We start from the raw sequence: 17,888 nt of genomic DNA, 5'->3' as shown, positions 1-17,888 counted from the left end.
TCCCGGGCTCACAGGCAAACGGGACTTGCTGTGAGAACAGGACAGGAGGAAAAGCCCAGTAATTCATCCGATTCCACAGGCACCAATCCCGGGCTGACAGTGCGGGAAGCGTGATGCTGCTGGGCACGTGAGGAAGCAGGGCTGGCTGGAGCCCTGTCCACCTGCCTGGGTCACAGTTACCTTCTCAGGACCTGGAAGATCACAGCTTCCAGCAAATGAGGCGCTCATGGCATTTCCACTTTATAAATCCCCCTCTTATTTTATTTCCAAGCTTATGTTATTCAGGAGCTCTTTTAAATTCGATTGTCCACTCTCAGTAAGGCAAAAAAATGTTTTTAATAAGATACCTGCATACATTATGCATAGTACGATATTCAATAATAAGCACATAGTTTTAAAAAGGAGTACGATTACTATTCCATCGCTTGTCTGTCAATTTGTCATACTGTGGGCGCTGGCCTGTTGCTGTGATGCTGGAAGCTATGCCGCCAGCATTTCAAATACCAGTAGGGCCCCCCATGGTGGACAGGTTTCAGAGGAGCTTCCAGACTAAGACAGACTAGGAAGAAGGACCTGGTGATCTATTTCTAAAAAAAATTGGCTAGTGGAAACGTTATGATTAACAGCAGAACATTGTCTGATATAGTGCCAGAAGATGAGCCTCTCAGGTTGGAAGGCACTCAAAATACGACTGGGGAAGAACTGCCTCCTCAAAGTGAAGTCGACCTTAATGACGTGGATGGAGTCAAGCTTTTGGGACCTTCATTTGCTGAGGTGGCGTGACTCAATATGAGAAGAAACAGCTGCAAATATCTGTTAATTATCAGAAGTAGAATGTATGTATGAATCTAGGAAAATTGGAAATAATCAAAAACGAACTGGAATGCATACAGATCAATATCCTAGACATTAGTGAGCTGAAATGGACTAGTATTGGCCATTTCGAATCAGACAGTCATATGGTCTACCATGCTAGCACTGACCGATGAAAGAGGAATGGGGTCACATTTGTCATCAAAAAGAACATTTAAGCTCTAGCCTGAAGTACAGTGCCGTCAGTGATAAGATCCATACATGTACAAGGAAGACCAGTTAATATGACTGTTATTCAAATTTACACACCATCCACTAAAGCCAAAAATGAGGAAACTGAAGACTTTTAGTCTGAAATTGATCAAACCTGCAGTCAAGATGCATTGCTAATTTCTGGTGACTGGAACATAAAATTTGGAAACGAAGAATGATAAGTAGTTGGAAAATACAGCCTTGGTGATAGAAATGATGCCGGAGATCTCATGATAGAATTTTGCAAGACCAATGACTTCGTCATTACAAATACTCTTCAACAACATAAATGGTGACTATACATGTGAACCTCACCTGATGGAAAAGCACAGGAATCAAATCGACTCCACCTGTGGAAAGAGAAGATGGAAAAGCTCAATGTCATCAGTCAGAATGAGGCCAGGGGCCGACTGCAGAACAGACCATCCCTTGCTCCTATGCAAGTTCAAGTTGAAACTGAAGAAAATTAGAACAAGTCCAAGAGAGCCAAAGTACGACCTTGAGTATATCCCACCTGAATTTAGAGACCATCTCAAGAATAGATTTGACACATTGAACACTAATGAATGAAGACGAGTTGAGTTGTGGGATGACATCAAAGACATCACACTTGAAGAAAGCAAGAAAGAGGTCATTTAAAAGACAGGAAAGAAAGGAAAAACCAAATGAATGTTAGAAGTGACCCTGCAACTTGCTTTTTAACGTAGAGTAGCTAAAGCGAATGAAAAAATGATGAAGTAAAAGAGCTGATTTCAAATGGCAGCTCAAGAAGACATAGTAGAGTGTTATAATGAAATGTGAAAAGACCTGAACATAGAAAACCAAAAGGGAAGAACATACTCAGCGTATCTCAAACTGAAAGAACTGAAGAAAAAATTCAAACCCTGAATTCCAATTTTGAAGGATTCCATGGGCAAAATATTGAACGACGCAGGAAGCATCAAAAGAAGATGGAAGGAATACACAGAGTCACTGTACCAAAAAGAACTGGTCGACATTCAGCCATTTCAGAAGGTAGCATATGATCAAGAACCGATATTGAAGGAAGAAGTCTAAGTTGCACTGAAGGCACTGGCAAAAAAACAAGGCTCCAGGAATCGAGGTAAGATCAACTGAGATGTTTCAACAAATGTATGTAGCGCTGGAGGTGATCACTTGTCTATGCCAAGAAATTTGGAAGACAGCTACCTGGCCAACTGACAGAAAGAGATCCATATTTGTGCCCATTCCAAAGAAAGGTGATAAAATAGAATGCGGTAATTGTCGAACAATATCATTAATATCACACGCAAGTAAAATTTTGCTGAAGATCATTCAAAAAAGATTGCAGCATTACATCAACAGGGAACTGCCAGAAATGTGAGCTGGATTCAGAAGAGGACATGGAACCAGCGATACCATTGCGGATGTCAGACGGATCATGGCTGAAAGCAGAGAATACCAGAAAGATATTTGCCTGTGTTTTATTGACTGTGCTAAGGCATTTGACTGGGTGGATCATAACAAATTAAGGATAACATTGACAAGGATGGAAATTTGAGCACACGCGATTGTGCTCATGAGGAGCCTGTACATAGACCAAGAGACAGTCGTTCAAACAGAACAAGGGGGATACTGCATGGTTTAAAATCAGGAAGGGTGTGCCTCAGGGTTGTATCGTTTCACCATACTTATTCAATCTATATGCTGAGCAAATAATCTGAGAAGCTTGACCGTATGAGGAAGAATGCGGCATCAGGATTGGAGGAAGACTCATTAACAACCTGTATTATGCAGATGACATACATAACCTTGCTTGCTAAAAGTGAAGAGGACTTGAAGCACTTACTGATGAAGATCAAAGATCACAGCCTTCAGTATGGCTTACACCTCAACATAAAGAAAACAAAAATCCTCACAACTGGACCAATAGGCAACATCATGATAAACGGAGAAAATATTGATGTTGTCAAGGATTTTGTTTTACTTGGATCCACAATCAGTGCCCATGGAAGCATCAGTCAAGAAATCAAACAACGTACTGCATTGGGCAAATCGCTGCAAACGACCTCTTTAAAGTGTTGAAAAGCAAAGATGTCACTTTGAGGACTAAGGTGCACCTGACCCAAGCCATAATATTTTCAACTGCCTCATAATGCATGCAAAAGCTGGACCGTAAATAAGCAAGACCGAAGAAGAATTGATGCTTTTGAATTATGGTGTTGGGGAAGAATATTGAATACACCATGGACTGCCAGAAGAACTAACAAGTCTGTCTTGGTGGAAGTACATCCAGAGTGCTCCCTGGAAGTGAGGATGGGGAGACTTTGTCTCATGTACTTTGGACATGTTATCAGGAGTGACTAGTCCTTGGAGAAGGACATCAAACTGATAGGGTAGAGAAAACCAAAAAACACCAAACCCATTGCCATGGAGTCGATTCTGACTCATAGCGACCCTCTAGGACAGAGTAGAACTCCCCCATAGGGTTTCCAAGGAGCAGCTGGTAGATTTGAACTGCCGACCTTTTGGTTAGCAGCAGAACTCTTAACCACTGCTAGAGGGTCAGCGAAAAATAAGAAGAAGACCCTTCACGAGATGGATGGGCACAGTGGCTGCAACAGTGGGCTCAAGCATAACAACGACTGTGAGGACAGCTCAGGACAGGGCAGTGTTCCGTTCTTTTGTACACGGGATGGCTGTGAGAGGGGACCGGCTTGATGGCACCTCGCAACAATCTGAACTCAGCCTTTGACTGGTGCAAATGTTAACGTGCTTGTCTGTTAAACGAAAGGTTGGCAGTTCAAGTCTACCTGTGGACGCTCAGAAGAAAGGCCTGGCAATCTACTCTCAAAAAAGCAACCACTGAAAACCCTACGGAGCACCGTTTTACCCTGACACACAAGTCTCCCTGGGTCGGAGTAGACTCTGAAGCAGCTATTTTCTTTAATCTGAAACCAGCGGGTTGCCTCTCTTGCTGATTATTGGGTTAAGGGTAACAGTTTCAATTGTCATTTTTTTCCTGAGTCCTCAAAGGCCTTCATCCTTTATCTTTATTTCCCAAATATGTCTCAGTGAGTCAAAATCCATAGTATTATATTATATCCAAGTATTTTATTTAGAAACTCACATAAATTGACAATTGTTTGAATGAGTATAAATTTTTTTGGAAATATATATAAAAGATTATTTTCTCTGTAATGTCCTAGTATAAATATTCTCTGTATCTGTATCTATATCTATATATCTATATGTATAAAGGAGCCCTGGTGTAGCAGCGCTTAAGCACTCAGATGCTGAAAGGTTGATGGTCTGAATCCACTAGCGCTCCACGGGAGAAAAGACCTGGTGGCCCGCTCCTGTAAATATTTCTGCCTGGAAAACCCTATGGGGCAGTTCGACCTGTCCTATAGGGTCTCTGTGAGTCAGAATCGACCTGAAGGCATACAACAACATCTGTATCTGTGTATCTCTATCTATAGAGAGATGCAGATATCGATGTGTGGATATATATACAGATATGTATATTCATGAGCATATATGAATATGCATACATGTATGCCTTTGAGATTACTGTATTTTTAAAGGATAAAAATATTTCAGAAAAATTGGGACTGTACACATATGAATTCCTCAGTGACTTAGGACCCCAACAAGTCAGTAATATATTTTATTGGTATTTATTTCTAGATATTTTTCCGATGCATAGATTAGGATTTTTTCTTACATTGCTGTACTCATCAGTATAAGAATATGTATCTTCCACGCCACTGGTCTCATCCCTTCGGGAGCAAGGGAGAATGAAGAGAACAGGATACAAGGAAAAGATTAGTCCAAAGGGCTAATTGTCCACAGCTACCCAGGCCTCCACCGGACTGAGTCCAGTACAGCTAGATGGTGCCCGGCTACCACCACTGACTGCTCTGACCAGGATCACAACAGAGGTTTCTGGACAGAGCTGGAGAAGGAAGTAGAGCACAATTCTAACTCACAAAAAAAAGACCAGATTTACTGGCCTAAAGGAGACTGGAGAAACCCCGAGAGTATGGCCCCCAGACACCCTTTTAGCTCAGTGGTGAAGCTACCTCCGAGGTTCACTGTTCAGCCTGGAAGTGGACAGCCCCGTAAAACCAAATGAGACTAACGAGGTACAGGAGTCCAGTGACAAGGGCCAGAAGGCAGAAGGGGACAAGGAAGCTGGTGATAGGGAACCCAAGGTTGAGTGAGGATATTGTTGATGTGTTGTGAGATTGTTAACCATTGTCATAGGGCAACATTTATAGTAACTGTTAAATGAGAAACTATTTTGTTCTGTAAGCCTTCATCTAAAGTGAGAATAGCAGCACAATTGGAAGAGCGTAGTCAGTGTCACTGAACTGTGCATGTAGAAATTTTTGAAATGGTGTATCTTTGGCTATGTGTATTTTCACCAAAAAAAAGGTTGAGAAGTTAGAGGGTTCATATGTTGTGAGATTGTTAACCAATGTCATAAAACAACATGCGTACTACGGTTTCATGAGAAACTATTTGGTCTGTAAGCCTTCACCTGAAGTACAATAAAATATAAAAAAATAAAATAAAATAAATTTTTAAAAAAAAAGAATAGGTATCTTCCTATTTCACGCAACCTTGTTTCCTAAAATGGGTTTCTTTGCATCCCCAAAGCTGTGATTGTGTGAGCTGTTCTGCGCGCGCGTGCTTCGCCTGGAGTCACTGTTTAGCTTACAATTATATAAAAACACTTTAGTGACAAGTTTTGTCCTGAAGCTGTTTCTCTAATTGCAACGTCTTTGTTAAGTCAGATTTCTGAAAGCCCATCAATGCGTAAGAATGCATGCTTCCATATCATTTTTATGTACTTTTTCAACGTCTGAGAGATGAACGTTTATGTAGGTGTGTGTTTATGTTTGCGTAGCTGCATTTTGCTGGTGGTCGGAACCGATCTTATGTTCCATTAGCATTTTTACCAGCTTTCTGATAACTGTATTCAGAACACTGTTTGTATTTTGTAGAACTGGAAAAAATTACAGTGAGAGTGTTTTTGTGAAAGGAGCAAAACCATCTCACCCAGAACCTGCGGACGCTCGCTCTAATGGTCTGGGCGCTCTGTGTGTATCGCGCTGAGGACAGTGGTGCTTCTCCACATCTGGCTTCTTCAGGAGATGAAACTGCCGGGGATTCAGTTCTTGAACCCTTTTGATGATGTGTCTCCCCGGTTGTTTAACTTGGAGCACTTGAGTTTAAATTTGCCCTGAGAGTTGGTTGGTAATGTTGAATTTTCCCAGGAGTGCAGTAAATGAATATGAGTATTGTATTTGCAGGTGCTGAAAACAAGCTATAGATTCTATACCCAGTTAGTTGGCATTATCCTTTTTCAAAAAATATTTGGTGTTGGGTGATGTACGCTAAAAACAGAAGAATGCAATTTATTTTTTTTTAAAAAAGTGAAAAAGTGAAGACGTCATTCCGTATATTTGGTTGGAGGTTTTACGATGTGTCTCTACCTTTTACTTCCAGGCAGTGGCTCAAATCTGAAGACATCCAGAGAATCTCGCTGTTTTTCTATAATAAAATACTGGAAAAAGAAGTAAGCTATTTCTTCTTCAAAATCAATTGGTTTCTCTGAAAATGTTATTTTTTTTAAATTCCTTCATGAAGTTGTATTCTGTTTGTTTGTTCGCTTTACATGTGGCACCTAAACGCCTTTAACTGTATCCAGGCTTTGTCTGGCTTTTCTTGTGGCTTTTCCATGAATATGTTGTGTTATCATATTTCTTATTTCCGAGTTTCTCTCTCTGGCCAGCCACCACCCTTCACCGCGGCAGGTAATTAATACTGTTGGCAACACCTCTAGGGTAGGGCAGAGGAAGTGGGCCAGGAAGGGCTACCTGCTTTCTCCATGTGAAATGTTCTTAGAAAATGTTTAAAAAAAAACAAAATTCTTCCTGATAGATTTACAGTGTATTTACACAGATACCTTTTTCTTTACATTTTTGACAAAAATATGAGATTTATATTGAGCACCTTTTTGGGAAGATTAGAAAACCCAAACTTGTAAGTTTTGTTGGACTGTAATACTTCCACTTTATGACTCCTACAGTTAAGGGTTATCTGCGGCACAAATAAATAAGCCGACATTTGGTGTTTACGTGTCCAACTTAACGTGGATTTGCTAAAATGAATTAAGTGATACTATGGAGAGGACAGACGCTCTTGTGGGTCAGCCTTATTTCATTTGCCTTTTGGTTTGTGCTGATCAGAAAGGGCACAAGCGTTGGAGATAATTTCTGCCACCAACCACATAGTTACAGGCTTGGTTTGAACAAAGGCTATTATGTTAGTGGCAGCAGTCACGACTCCGGTATGAAAATTCTGTTGAGAGAATTCAGTTCATCGTTTCATGGATATTGAATGGAAATCTCTAATATCACAGTGCCTTCCAAAATTCATCAGTATTAGATTTTATAGTTACAATAAAACCTTCTTCTGTGTCAGTGGTCTATAAGATCAGTTGTCTACTTCTGAGTAAAGGACTTTGACAGATGGTTTTTCAAATTGATGTTTAATATGATTTATTTTCATTGCCCATCTTATCCTTGAATTACTTTAACCAATACAAATGGCTAGTTATTGTTTAAATGTTAGGTTACTTCCTTCTGATGGATGTCTGTTTTTCTTTATTAAAACCACTGTGCCAATTTCCACTCATATCTCTGTACCAAATCCTGGAGAAGTTAAGAAAGATAAGCGTTTGACCAGATGCATAAAATGTAATTGCATTTCAGCCATTAGGCTAACATAGGTTCTTCATTTGCATGTAAATTCCCCTGGCTATTAAGTCACAAAAGTTACGGAAAATGTTCAGTAAGCAGAAGGTGATCATCATAAAAAAAATGCAGCTCCTGCCTCCTCTGTCCAAGTGGATGCGTTCGCAGAGGTCAACTGTGAGGCAGACATTAGAGAGCACAGAGCCTTAAGCCACGTCCTGCCCCCATGACCCTGGCTGCTCCTGGTGAGAGGGGGGCACCAGGAATCCAGAAGCCAAGGAGCAGACGAGCAGCTGGAGAACCAGCATTCAGCCCTTCTGTGGCAGCAGCACGAGAAATACAAACGTTTCCCCGTAACCGGGAAGCATCTGGGCAAAAGGCTAATGCAGCCTGCCTATATTTCCATGAGGACCCCATGGCAATGCCTGTAAGACTCTATTTCCTTTAATTCTATTGTAAAACCCTCTTTTTGAGAGTCACCTTCTTGTCATGGTTGGGAGCGTAGGTTCTGGAGCTGGTCCGCCTGGGTGAAGATCCTGGTTTTGCCATGTGCTGACTGCTGGACCTGGGCAAACTGTTCGCCAGGAGCTAACTCTATCTCCCTGAGCTTCTTGTTCTTGTTGTCAGATGCCGTCGGTCGGTTCTGACTCACAGTGACCCTACGTACAACAGAATGAAACACTGCCCAGTCCTGCGCCGTGCTCACAATCGTTGTTATGTCTGAGCCCATTATTGCAGCCACTGTGTCAGTCCATCTCATTGAGGGTCTTTCTCTTTTTCACTGACCCTCTACTTTATTTACCAAGCATGATGTCGTTCTCCAGGGACTGATCCCTCCTGACAACATGCCCAAAGTATGTGAGATGTAGTCCTTGCTTCTAAGGAGCATTCTAGTTGTACTTCTTATGCTGGGCCCGACTTGCCTTACCCCCAAAATAGGGGCGATCATAGTCCCTGCCTGTCGGGCATGGTGAGGATTAATGAGCAGCATGGAGAGCATTTACGGTCCTGGAACCTGGTGAAGGCGCTAAGCCATCGAGATCCTCGTCACCACCCTCTGATCGTAGCCCTGTCTGACTTCTTTCCTACATGATCTGCACCAAGCAGGCACAGTGCCTGGTGGTAGACCTGCCCACAGGTCAGTTTACCCTCCTGACATTGGGAGAAGCCATGTTGCCCCCTGCTGACTCTGCTGGACAAGAGAAAGAAGAGTCCATCTGTCAGGCTCTGCAGAAGCCAAAGTGGTCGCCATGGACCTAGAGCAAAGCCTGCCGGCCTCCTCTGTCTGTAAACTTGACCCACTGCCTCTAAGTAGCATTAAGAAAGGCCAAAAAGGAAATACGTTTCCCTGAAGTTCCTCAATACAACTCAGCAGTAAAATATCATTATGTGCAAAGTCACGCCTTTTCCTCACATACTTGCAGGCATGAGACCTGATTGTAGGGTACCTGAACGGCCCATTGGTCCCTCTGTTTACTCACTCATTTTCCCCACCGGGGGCCTCTCTCCTCTCGTTGGAATGAGTCAGTGACATATCAGCGGGTTTCTGAAGAGTTCCACTCATGCGAAGGGTGGTCTCTGGAAGTCACTCCGTCCCAGTTCGGTTAGAGGGGGAGGCCCCTAAGGCCTGGGATGAAGAGCTGTTGTCCTCAGCGCGTTGCTGCCCCCATCTATGGTTGACCCGCGTGCTGTGTCCTAGGTGCAGTTAGGCAGCTGGGTGATTGTGTGCAGCCCTTCCTGGAGGTCTTTCATCAGTGGCTTCTCTCCCCCTTAGTACCGAGCAACGGCCCTGCCAGCGTTCAAGTACTACGTGACCTGTGCCTGCCTCATCTTCTTCTGCATCTTCCTCGTGCAGATCCTTCTGTTACCCAAGTAAGTGGGCCTGGTTTTCCGGGGGTACTGCCACCTGATTTGCAGGGTTGTTTTCTGCTGGGGTCCAGTTACCTTGGAGGGACTCCAATGGTGCTCATTTCCAAACTGAGAAGTTATCTGTCATGTCACTTGGAGCTCACTCACATCCCAGGAAGGGAAGAGGCTTACTTACAGCCATACTGGATTTTCAAGGTGGACATGTTGATTTAACTTTTAGGGCTATTTGTTGTTGTTGTTGCTGGGTGCCGTTGAGTCAGTTCTGACTCATAGCGACCCTGTGTACAACAGAATGAAACACTGCCCGGTCCTGCGCCATCCTCACAATCATGATGTTTGAGCCCATTGTTGCAGCCACTGTGTCAATCCATCTCTTCAAGAGTCTTCCTCTTTTTTGCTGACCCTCTGCTTTACCAAGCATAATGTCCTTCTCCAGGGACTGATCCCTCCTGATAACATGTCCAAAGTATGTGAGACGAAGGCTTGCCATTGTCGCGTCCAAGGATATTTAAGAAATAAGAAGAATAAATGTAACATTCGTAGTTTGATCTCTGTATTATTCTAATATGAAACCTATGAAATTTGGCCCAATAAACGTAAACAGGAATGAGCAAAATCAGCAGAGATTGTTTCTAATAGACATCTCTGTTGTTTGCTGTCGTTAGGCTCCATCAGGTCAGCTCTGACTCACGGCGACCCTGTGTACGAGAGAACAAAATGCCGCCCGGTCTTGCGCCATCCTCACAACTTGCTATCTTTGAGCCCATTGTTGCAGCCACTGTGTCAGTCCATCTCGTTGATGGTTTCCCTCTTTTTTGCTGACCCTCTACTTTAGCAAACATGATGTCCTTTTCCAGCAATTGGTCCCTCCTGAGAACATGTCCAAAGTAAGTGAGCTGAAGGCTCGCCATCCTTGCTTCTAAGGAACATTCTGGCTGTACTTCCTCCAAGGCAGATTTCTCCCAAATATTAGCCTTGAAATACATGGGCCAAATTCTTAAGTGAAATTTCCTGATGTGAACATATACATTTTTCATACCAAACAAACAAAAAAATGAACGATTCCAGCTCCTTCTAAGTGCCACATGGTACAGTAGAGAGACAACTGTCACCAAGGCTTGGGGTTTACCACCCAACAGAGAAGAAGGGCATTTAAAATGTTATCTAAGCAAAGCAAGCATTGCCAAGGAGGATAGGCCCTTAGTATTCTCTTAAGTAGGTAAACGTGTTCATTTTCTACATCTTCCTGTTCTAAGAGTATTTTTATATTCCCTGCCTCATAGTTGAGGCAGTGCTGGTTCAAGGGTAGAATTCTCACCTCCATGCAGGAGACCTGGCTTCAATTCTAGGCCAGTGCATTTCGCGTGCAGCCACCACCATCTGTCAGCGGAGGCTTGTGTGTTGCTGTGATACAGAACAGGTTTCAGAGGTGCTTCCAGACGAAGACAGACAAGGAAGAAAGGTGTGTCAACCTACTTCTGAAAATCAGCCAGTGAAAACCCTATGGATCACAACAGTTTGATCTGTAGCTGCTCGTGGGCATGGCACAGGACTGGGTAGCATTTCGTTCCATTGTGCACGGGGTCTCCATGAGTTGGGGGCTGACTGGATGTCAGCTAACAGCAACAACAGCATTGTAGTTACAGAGATCTGTCGCCCACGGGAAGAAGTTGAGGGAGGAGAAAATGACTAGGCCACTAAATGATGGGTCCCAACAAGACAAAAGGCTTCTTGGGACCAAGGAAAACATTTCATGGGATTACAGCCTTAAGAAACACATCAAGTAGCTGTGTTTGTTGTCCTTGTTTTTATTTTGTTGCGTTGTATCTGTACGAGGATGCAGGGAAGCTTGTTCTCTCAGGCTTCATCACCAAAAAAAATAAACCAGTTGCCGACAAGTCGACTCCAACTCGTGACGACCCCACGTGTGTCAGAATAGAACTGTGCTCCACAGGGTTTTCAGTGGCTGATTTTTCAGAAGTAGATCTCCAGGCCTTTGTTCCAAGGCACCTTTGGGACGACTCAAACTTCCAACCTTTTGGATAGCAGCCCGATAATTATTGTTTTTCTTTGTTTGTTTTTGGTGTTTTTCTTGAGCAGAAGGTTGAGTTTTGAGCACGAACATGGTGAAACCTGTGCTGTTTGAACAGTACTTTCAGAAGAGCTATATCATGCCCTGGGCTCAGTCCTTCTGGGCTTCACATCCCACTCGAATGAATCCAGAGTTCTTCCAGTGGCCAGTGCGGCCAGCACAGCCATCCCCTCTGCTAATGGCCCCTGATCCCAGCTTCTACCTCTCTCAGCCTGGCTCACTCTGCCCAAGTCACCCTACCTCCTTGTGACTCTCATCATCTAGAGTGTTCTTTGGCCAGATAGCCACATGATTCCTATTTTAGCTCATTCAGAACCCCATTTCAGTGTCACCTAGTCAGCAGTGGTGGTCAACCTCATCTGAAATGCCACCTTCCATCACTCTCTAGTCTCTGACTCTGCTTTATTTTATGACCTGGCTCTTTTGAAAGGATTGGTCTTGCTGCTACAGGAGTGGGGAGGAAGGGTGGAAACTTAAGGCCAGGTGAGGGACCATGGTGTTTTGGTGTTTTGCACGGGGCGGCAGTGGAGGTGGTCAAACGTGGTCAGATCCTGGGCAATGCGGTAAAGAGTGGTGAAGACAGGTCTTTCTGCTGGATTGGATGTGAGGAGTAAGGGAAAGTTAACTTCTATGATTTGGGGCCTGAGCAACTGGAAAAATGGAGTTGCATTTATAGAGAGGGGAAACCTGGGGAAGAAACAGATTTCAGAAGGAACCTATGGAATCAAAGGTTTAGTTCTGGGCATTGAAGACATGTGTGTGCTTATGAGACATCCAGGTGGTGGAGGGTCATGGGGGAGGAGTGGTGAGCCTGGGGTTCATGGGAGGGGCTGGGGGTGGAGATATAATTGGGACCATTCAGCACATAGATAGTATTTAAATCCATGGATAGGATGAGCTCAACTAAAGAGTAAGTGTGTCTGAAAATTTAAGTCTTCAGTCCTTACTGTCACTGTGAAGTGGAAGCTTTCTTACTCGGCCAAATATCATTCTTTTCTCTTTCCCACATCACAGGACCTTCTAGAGTCCAGAATGTCTCCAAGCTGCTAAGTCCTATCATCAGAGAAAAGCTACTGTAGTGGTGATGGAAATTTAAAAGCCTGTTTCCTTTTCACCTTGGGATTCCTTTTGGACAAAATACCTTTTCATGTTTAAATTCTGTTGCTTTAAAAAGAAAAACAAAAGTTTTCATCATTTCATATTGACTTATAGATCTTACCATCCCATGTCACAGATGTGAATGCGGCGTCAGTACGAAAATCTTGCATCTTCTTTGTGGCGAGGAGGTGAGGGCAGAGAGAAAGACAGGCGTGGAATTCATCACAATACATTAAATTCCAGCGACAGACATCAGTATTTTCCCCAAGTTGTTGTTGTTAGATGCCATTGAGTTGTTTCTAACTCGTGGCGACCTTTTGTATAACTAATTGTTGCCTGGACCTGTGCCATATTTTCCCGTAGAAAGGGTTTGTCATTAATAGCATTTTTAGACTTTTTGAGGGGATGTGTATTTCTGCTGGGTTTTTCCTGTCAACAGACGTACGCCCTCATCCTTGTCAGGACTGCCTGTAAGCAATGAACAGGGAAAGAAAAGAGAAAGAAAGGAGAAATGGCCTCTTACATATACCGTAATAATATACTTGATTAAAGTGACAACATCTAAAATGATCGCTAAAGAGGGTAATTGTCCCTGCTTCATGTCAAGTTTGCTTTTGAGTGTGTGTATAAATCAGTTACGCTCATGTCTTAAAAAGAAACAGCTTTGCAGCCAAAACGTTAATTAAAATTGATTCATTTACACAAACATCTTGGTATGCTTAATGGCCTGAACATGCTTTTGTTAGAACAAACAGGATAAATGGTTATAATTAAGAGCTTTTGACCAGTCATTGCTATGCCTCCTGGTATTTCTTGTTCGTGGACTCCTGGGATGAGAGGTACCTCCATCCAAACAAGCATATCAACATGTCATGAACTCAAACACTTACACAGTTTGAGCAGGTCAACAGGAATGCAAGCAGCCTTTGCGTCTGGATCTTGGCTTGTAGCATACTTTTCTGTACACAAGATCTTGTAAACGACAAATATATTGTTATTGTTGTTACGTGCCGTCCAGTCGTTCTGACTCACAGCGACCCTACGTACTACAGAACGAAACACTGCCTGGTCCTGCGCCATCCTCACAATCGTTGCTATGCTTGAGCCCATTGTTGCAGCCACTGTGTCAGTCCACCTCATTGAGGGTCTTCCTCTTCTTCGCTGACCCTGTACTTTACCAAGCATGTTGTCCTTCTCCAGGGACTGGTCCCTCCTGATAACATGTCCAAAGTACGTGAGAAGTCTCACCATCCTTGCTTCTGAGGAGCATTCTGGCTGTACTTCTTCCAAGACAGATTTGTTCGGTCTTCTGACAGTTCATGGTATATTCAATATTCTCTGCCAACACCGTAATTCAAAGGCATCAATTATTCTTCAGTCTTCCTTATTCATTGTCCAGCTTTTGCATGCACATGAGGTGATTGACAACACCACAGCAAACTGACAGACAAGTGGTGGATGGGACAAATATAAATGTTGTTGATTCTCCCTCTCCAGTCTTGGTACCTTTGATTCTCTTTTCCGGTCTAACTGTCCTGGCTGTAATGTCCAGTGCAATGTTGAATGGAAATGACAAGAGCAGACATGCTTGTCTTTTTCATGATCTTAGAGGGGAGGCTTCCAGACTTTCGCCATGAAGTATGATGTTAGCCGTGGGTTTTCTGTAGATGCCTTTGATCAGGATGAGGAAGTTCCCTTTTATTCCTAGTTTGTTGAGGGTTATTATCATGAAGGAGTATTGGGTTTTGTCAAATGCTGTTTCTGCATCTATTGATATGACTGTGTGTGTGTGTTTTTTTTTTCTTTATACTGTTAATGTGGTGGATTACATTAATTGATTTTCAGAAGTTAAACTAATTTTCATTTTTGGATGACTTAGTTATCTAGTGCTCCTGTAACAGAAATACCACAAGTGAGTAGCTTTAAAGAGCATAAATGTATTTTCTGACAGTCCAGAAGGCTGGAAGTTCGAATCAGGGTCTGGGCCGTGTTGATTCCTTCCTTTTTGCAGCCCCGAGTGTTCCTTGGCGTTCCTTGACTTGTAGGGAATCCTCACATGCATTTGTCTTCCCCTTTGTCGGTGTCTGTGTCTATTCTGGTCTTTGTATAACTCAGAAATGATTACGTTTAACATCCAGCCTATACTGGTATGACTGCATTAACATAACAAAGAAAAATCATTTTCTCCAAACAGGATTACAGCCACAAGTACAAGGGCGAGAAATTGCGCACATTTTTGGAGGACACAATTCAATCCATAACGCTGATATAAATCATATTTGGTCATGGTGTCCCATGCTCTTTGGTGGCACAAATAGGCAACAGACAGGAAGATGGTAAGCTTAAAATCTACCATGTCATTAAACGTGAAAGGGCTCAACACTCTCAGACACTCTGTCTGATCAAACAACATGTTCTACAAGAGATGCATTTTAAATGTAAAAATCAATTAGGCTGCAAGTAAAAGGATAAAACATCTATCATATAAATTTTAAGCATAAGCAAAAGCTACTGTACCTGGATTAATATCAGATAAAGAAAACACAGAGGCAGGAAATCTTACCAAAGATGAAGAGAGACACTGGATAATGATGAAACGGTCAATTCATCAAAAAGACATAAAAATCATAAAACAGGTAAACACCTAATGACAGAGCTGTAAAATACATGAAAGAAAAAGACACTGACAAAACCAAAGAGAGAATTAGACAAATCCGTAAGCATAATTAGATGTTTAAAATCTCTTTTACGTCCTTTACTACAGAGTAAAGATGTAGAAGATCTGAGTAGACTATCGGCTTCCTGGAGCTGATTGACATTCATAAAACACTAAACCTGACTACAGAATACACATCATCTTAAACTTCACATGGAACATTGAACAAGATGTAACATGCTAGTCCATAGAAGAACCTCAATAAATTTGAAAAGATTGAATTAAACCTGAAAACATAAAAATCTCACAGTCTGTTCTCTAACCACAGCAAAATCAAATGGGTTATCAATAACGATAGAATAGCTAAAATATCCCCAAATGTTTGAATATTAGTCATATGCCATCACTTCCACTGTCTATTCATTAAAACCCCTTTGCCACTGAGTTGATTCTGACTCATAGCAACCCTAAAGGACAGAGTAGAACAGCCCCATTGGGTTTCCAAGGAACGGCTGGTGGATTTGAACTGGTGACCTTTTGCTTAGTAGCTGAGCTCTTAACCACTGTGCCACCAGGGCTCCTATTCATTAAAAGCTATCACTAAATCCAACTCACATGCAAAGGTAGGGGAAATGGGTCGGCTTTTGACCAGAAGAGTGTCAGAGAGTTTACTGACACCCTCTATAGCCATCATATTCATTAACAAGAAAATATAATGCAATACTACTCAGAATTTTTTTTTTAAATACACTGATACACACAGCATGAATGAAAAACCTCAAAAATGTGTTGGGTGAAAGAAGCCAGCCATGCACGAGGTTACAGTTCATCATTTCATTTATACGATGTTCTAGAAGAGACCAAATCATCCATGTTGATAGAAATCAGAACAGTGGTTGCCTGTGGGCGACATGGGGGTTTCAAGAAGGAGGCAATGAAAATGTTCTATCTGTTTGTTGGGGGTATTGGTTAGACACACACACACACACACACATACAATACATATTAACCAAAACTCATCAGATTTCACTTATGAGATCTATGCATTTTACTTCATGTAAATTTAATTTAATTTGACATTAATATAAAAATTAAAGGAAAAACAGAAAATGAGAGGAAAGATATAAGTAATAGTGTTCAACCAAAAAAAAACTTTTTAAGTTTACATGATTGCAGGTACATAATGAAAAATAATGAATACCTTAGGCCTTAGACATAAAATCATTTCACCCTAGGAAGTCAAAGAGAAGAAGAAAGAAAGTGATGAGGGGAAAATTAGAATCAATACAAAAAACAGGCTGTGAATGTGTCCAAATCTTTACCGTCTGACAGCATAAGAGCATGGGTTGTAAAACTTCTAAACAAATAGAAGGAAAAGATGGAGCAAGAAGCAGCTTAATCACTTAACCCAACTTAGGAAAGAGGAGGGGATGACATCATTTAAATGGAAAACAGAAAATAAGACACATTGAGCTGGTCAAATATTAATAAATTTCATAATTGTGAATGGGTAAAAATGTCGTATTCAAAGACGTAGCCTCGTAGATTGTGGCTGTAAGCCCAAGGCCAGCTCTAGACTACGTATAGGAGATCCAGCTAAAATAAGAAAGAGAGAAAGACTGGAAATAAAGGATGACAAATAGCTATTCTGGGAAAGAGCTTACGTAAAGAAGGAAGCTGTGGTAGTATAAATTTCTGACGAGAGAGTTCATAAGAAAGTCACCCAGCATGAAGAAAGATTTAGATTAAGAGAATGTACCATCACCAAGAAAATTTTAACTATCATAAAATTTTATGCACCACAGCAACTCTTTGAAATAAAGCAAACGTTGTTAAAATTTTCAGATATATTGACAAAACCACCGTCCTAGCTGGAAACGTTAATACATTCTAAAACTGACAGACCAAACTGAGCCAATAAGTCAGCCCATTGGGATTTGACTACCTCATCAGGCTCCAGTCAGTAAATGTCGTTAGAGAACGTGCTTTGTTTCCAGAAAAAGGAAGAGACACATCATTTTCAGCACTCCATAGGTAGAAGTAGAATGCGTTTATCACAGCCTGGAAGAAAAGTAGTCAAAGTAGAAATGATAGAGACCACAGTCTCAGATCAAATCTAATGAAATTAGAAATAACAAGGACAGACCAAAATTAACCTCCTTTTGGAATTTAAAAATCACACTTCTGACGACTTCTGGCAAAATGGCGCTCTAGGCAGAAGCAACACACCATGCTTCCACAGCAAAGATCCAAAAAACTAAGCCAAACAGAGAATACAACAATCCTGAAACCCTAAAACATCAAATGAAGAGATAAAGAACTCAGCCAAGCACCAAATGGAGTGAGAAAACTGACAGAGAAC

The 17,888-nt window shown here is 42.0% G+C and overlaps 1 protein-coding gene across 1 annotated transcript in view; it reads left to right on the top strand.

Moving 5' to 3' along the window:
* ADCY2 (adenylate cyclase 2) overlaps positions 1-17,888 on the top strand; it is a 458,110-nt gene that overhangs the window by 347,882 nt on the left and 92,340 nt on the right. The window contains exons 12-13 of the mRNA XM_004380271.1: positions 6,562-6,631; positions 9,586-9,683. Coding sequence (XP_004380328.1) covers positions 6,562-6,631; positions 9,586-9,683 — 168 coding nt within the window. The remainder of the gene's footprint in view (positions 1-6,561; positions 6,632-9,585; positions 9,684-17,888) is intronic.

The sequence above is a fragment of the Trichechus manatus genome, unplaced genomic scaffold, assembly GCF_000243295.1.
Source record: "Trichechus manatus latirostris isolate Lorelei unplaced genomic scaffold, TriManLat1.0 scaffold00072, whole genome shotgun sequence".
Taxonomy (NCBI): Eukaryota; Metazoa; Chordata; class Mammalia; order Sirenia; family Trichechidae; genus Trichechus; species Trichechus manatus.
Note: the sequence above shows the minus strand (reverse complement) of the source record. Positions and strands in the feature narration are given on the sequence as shown.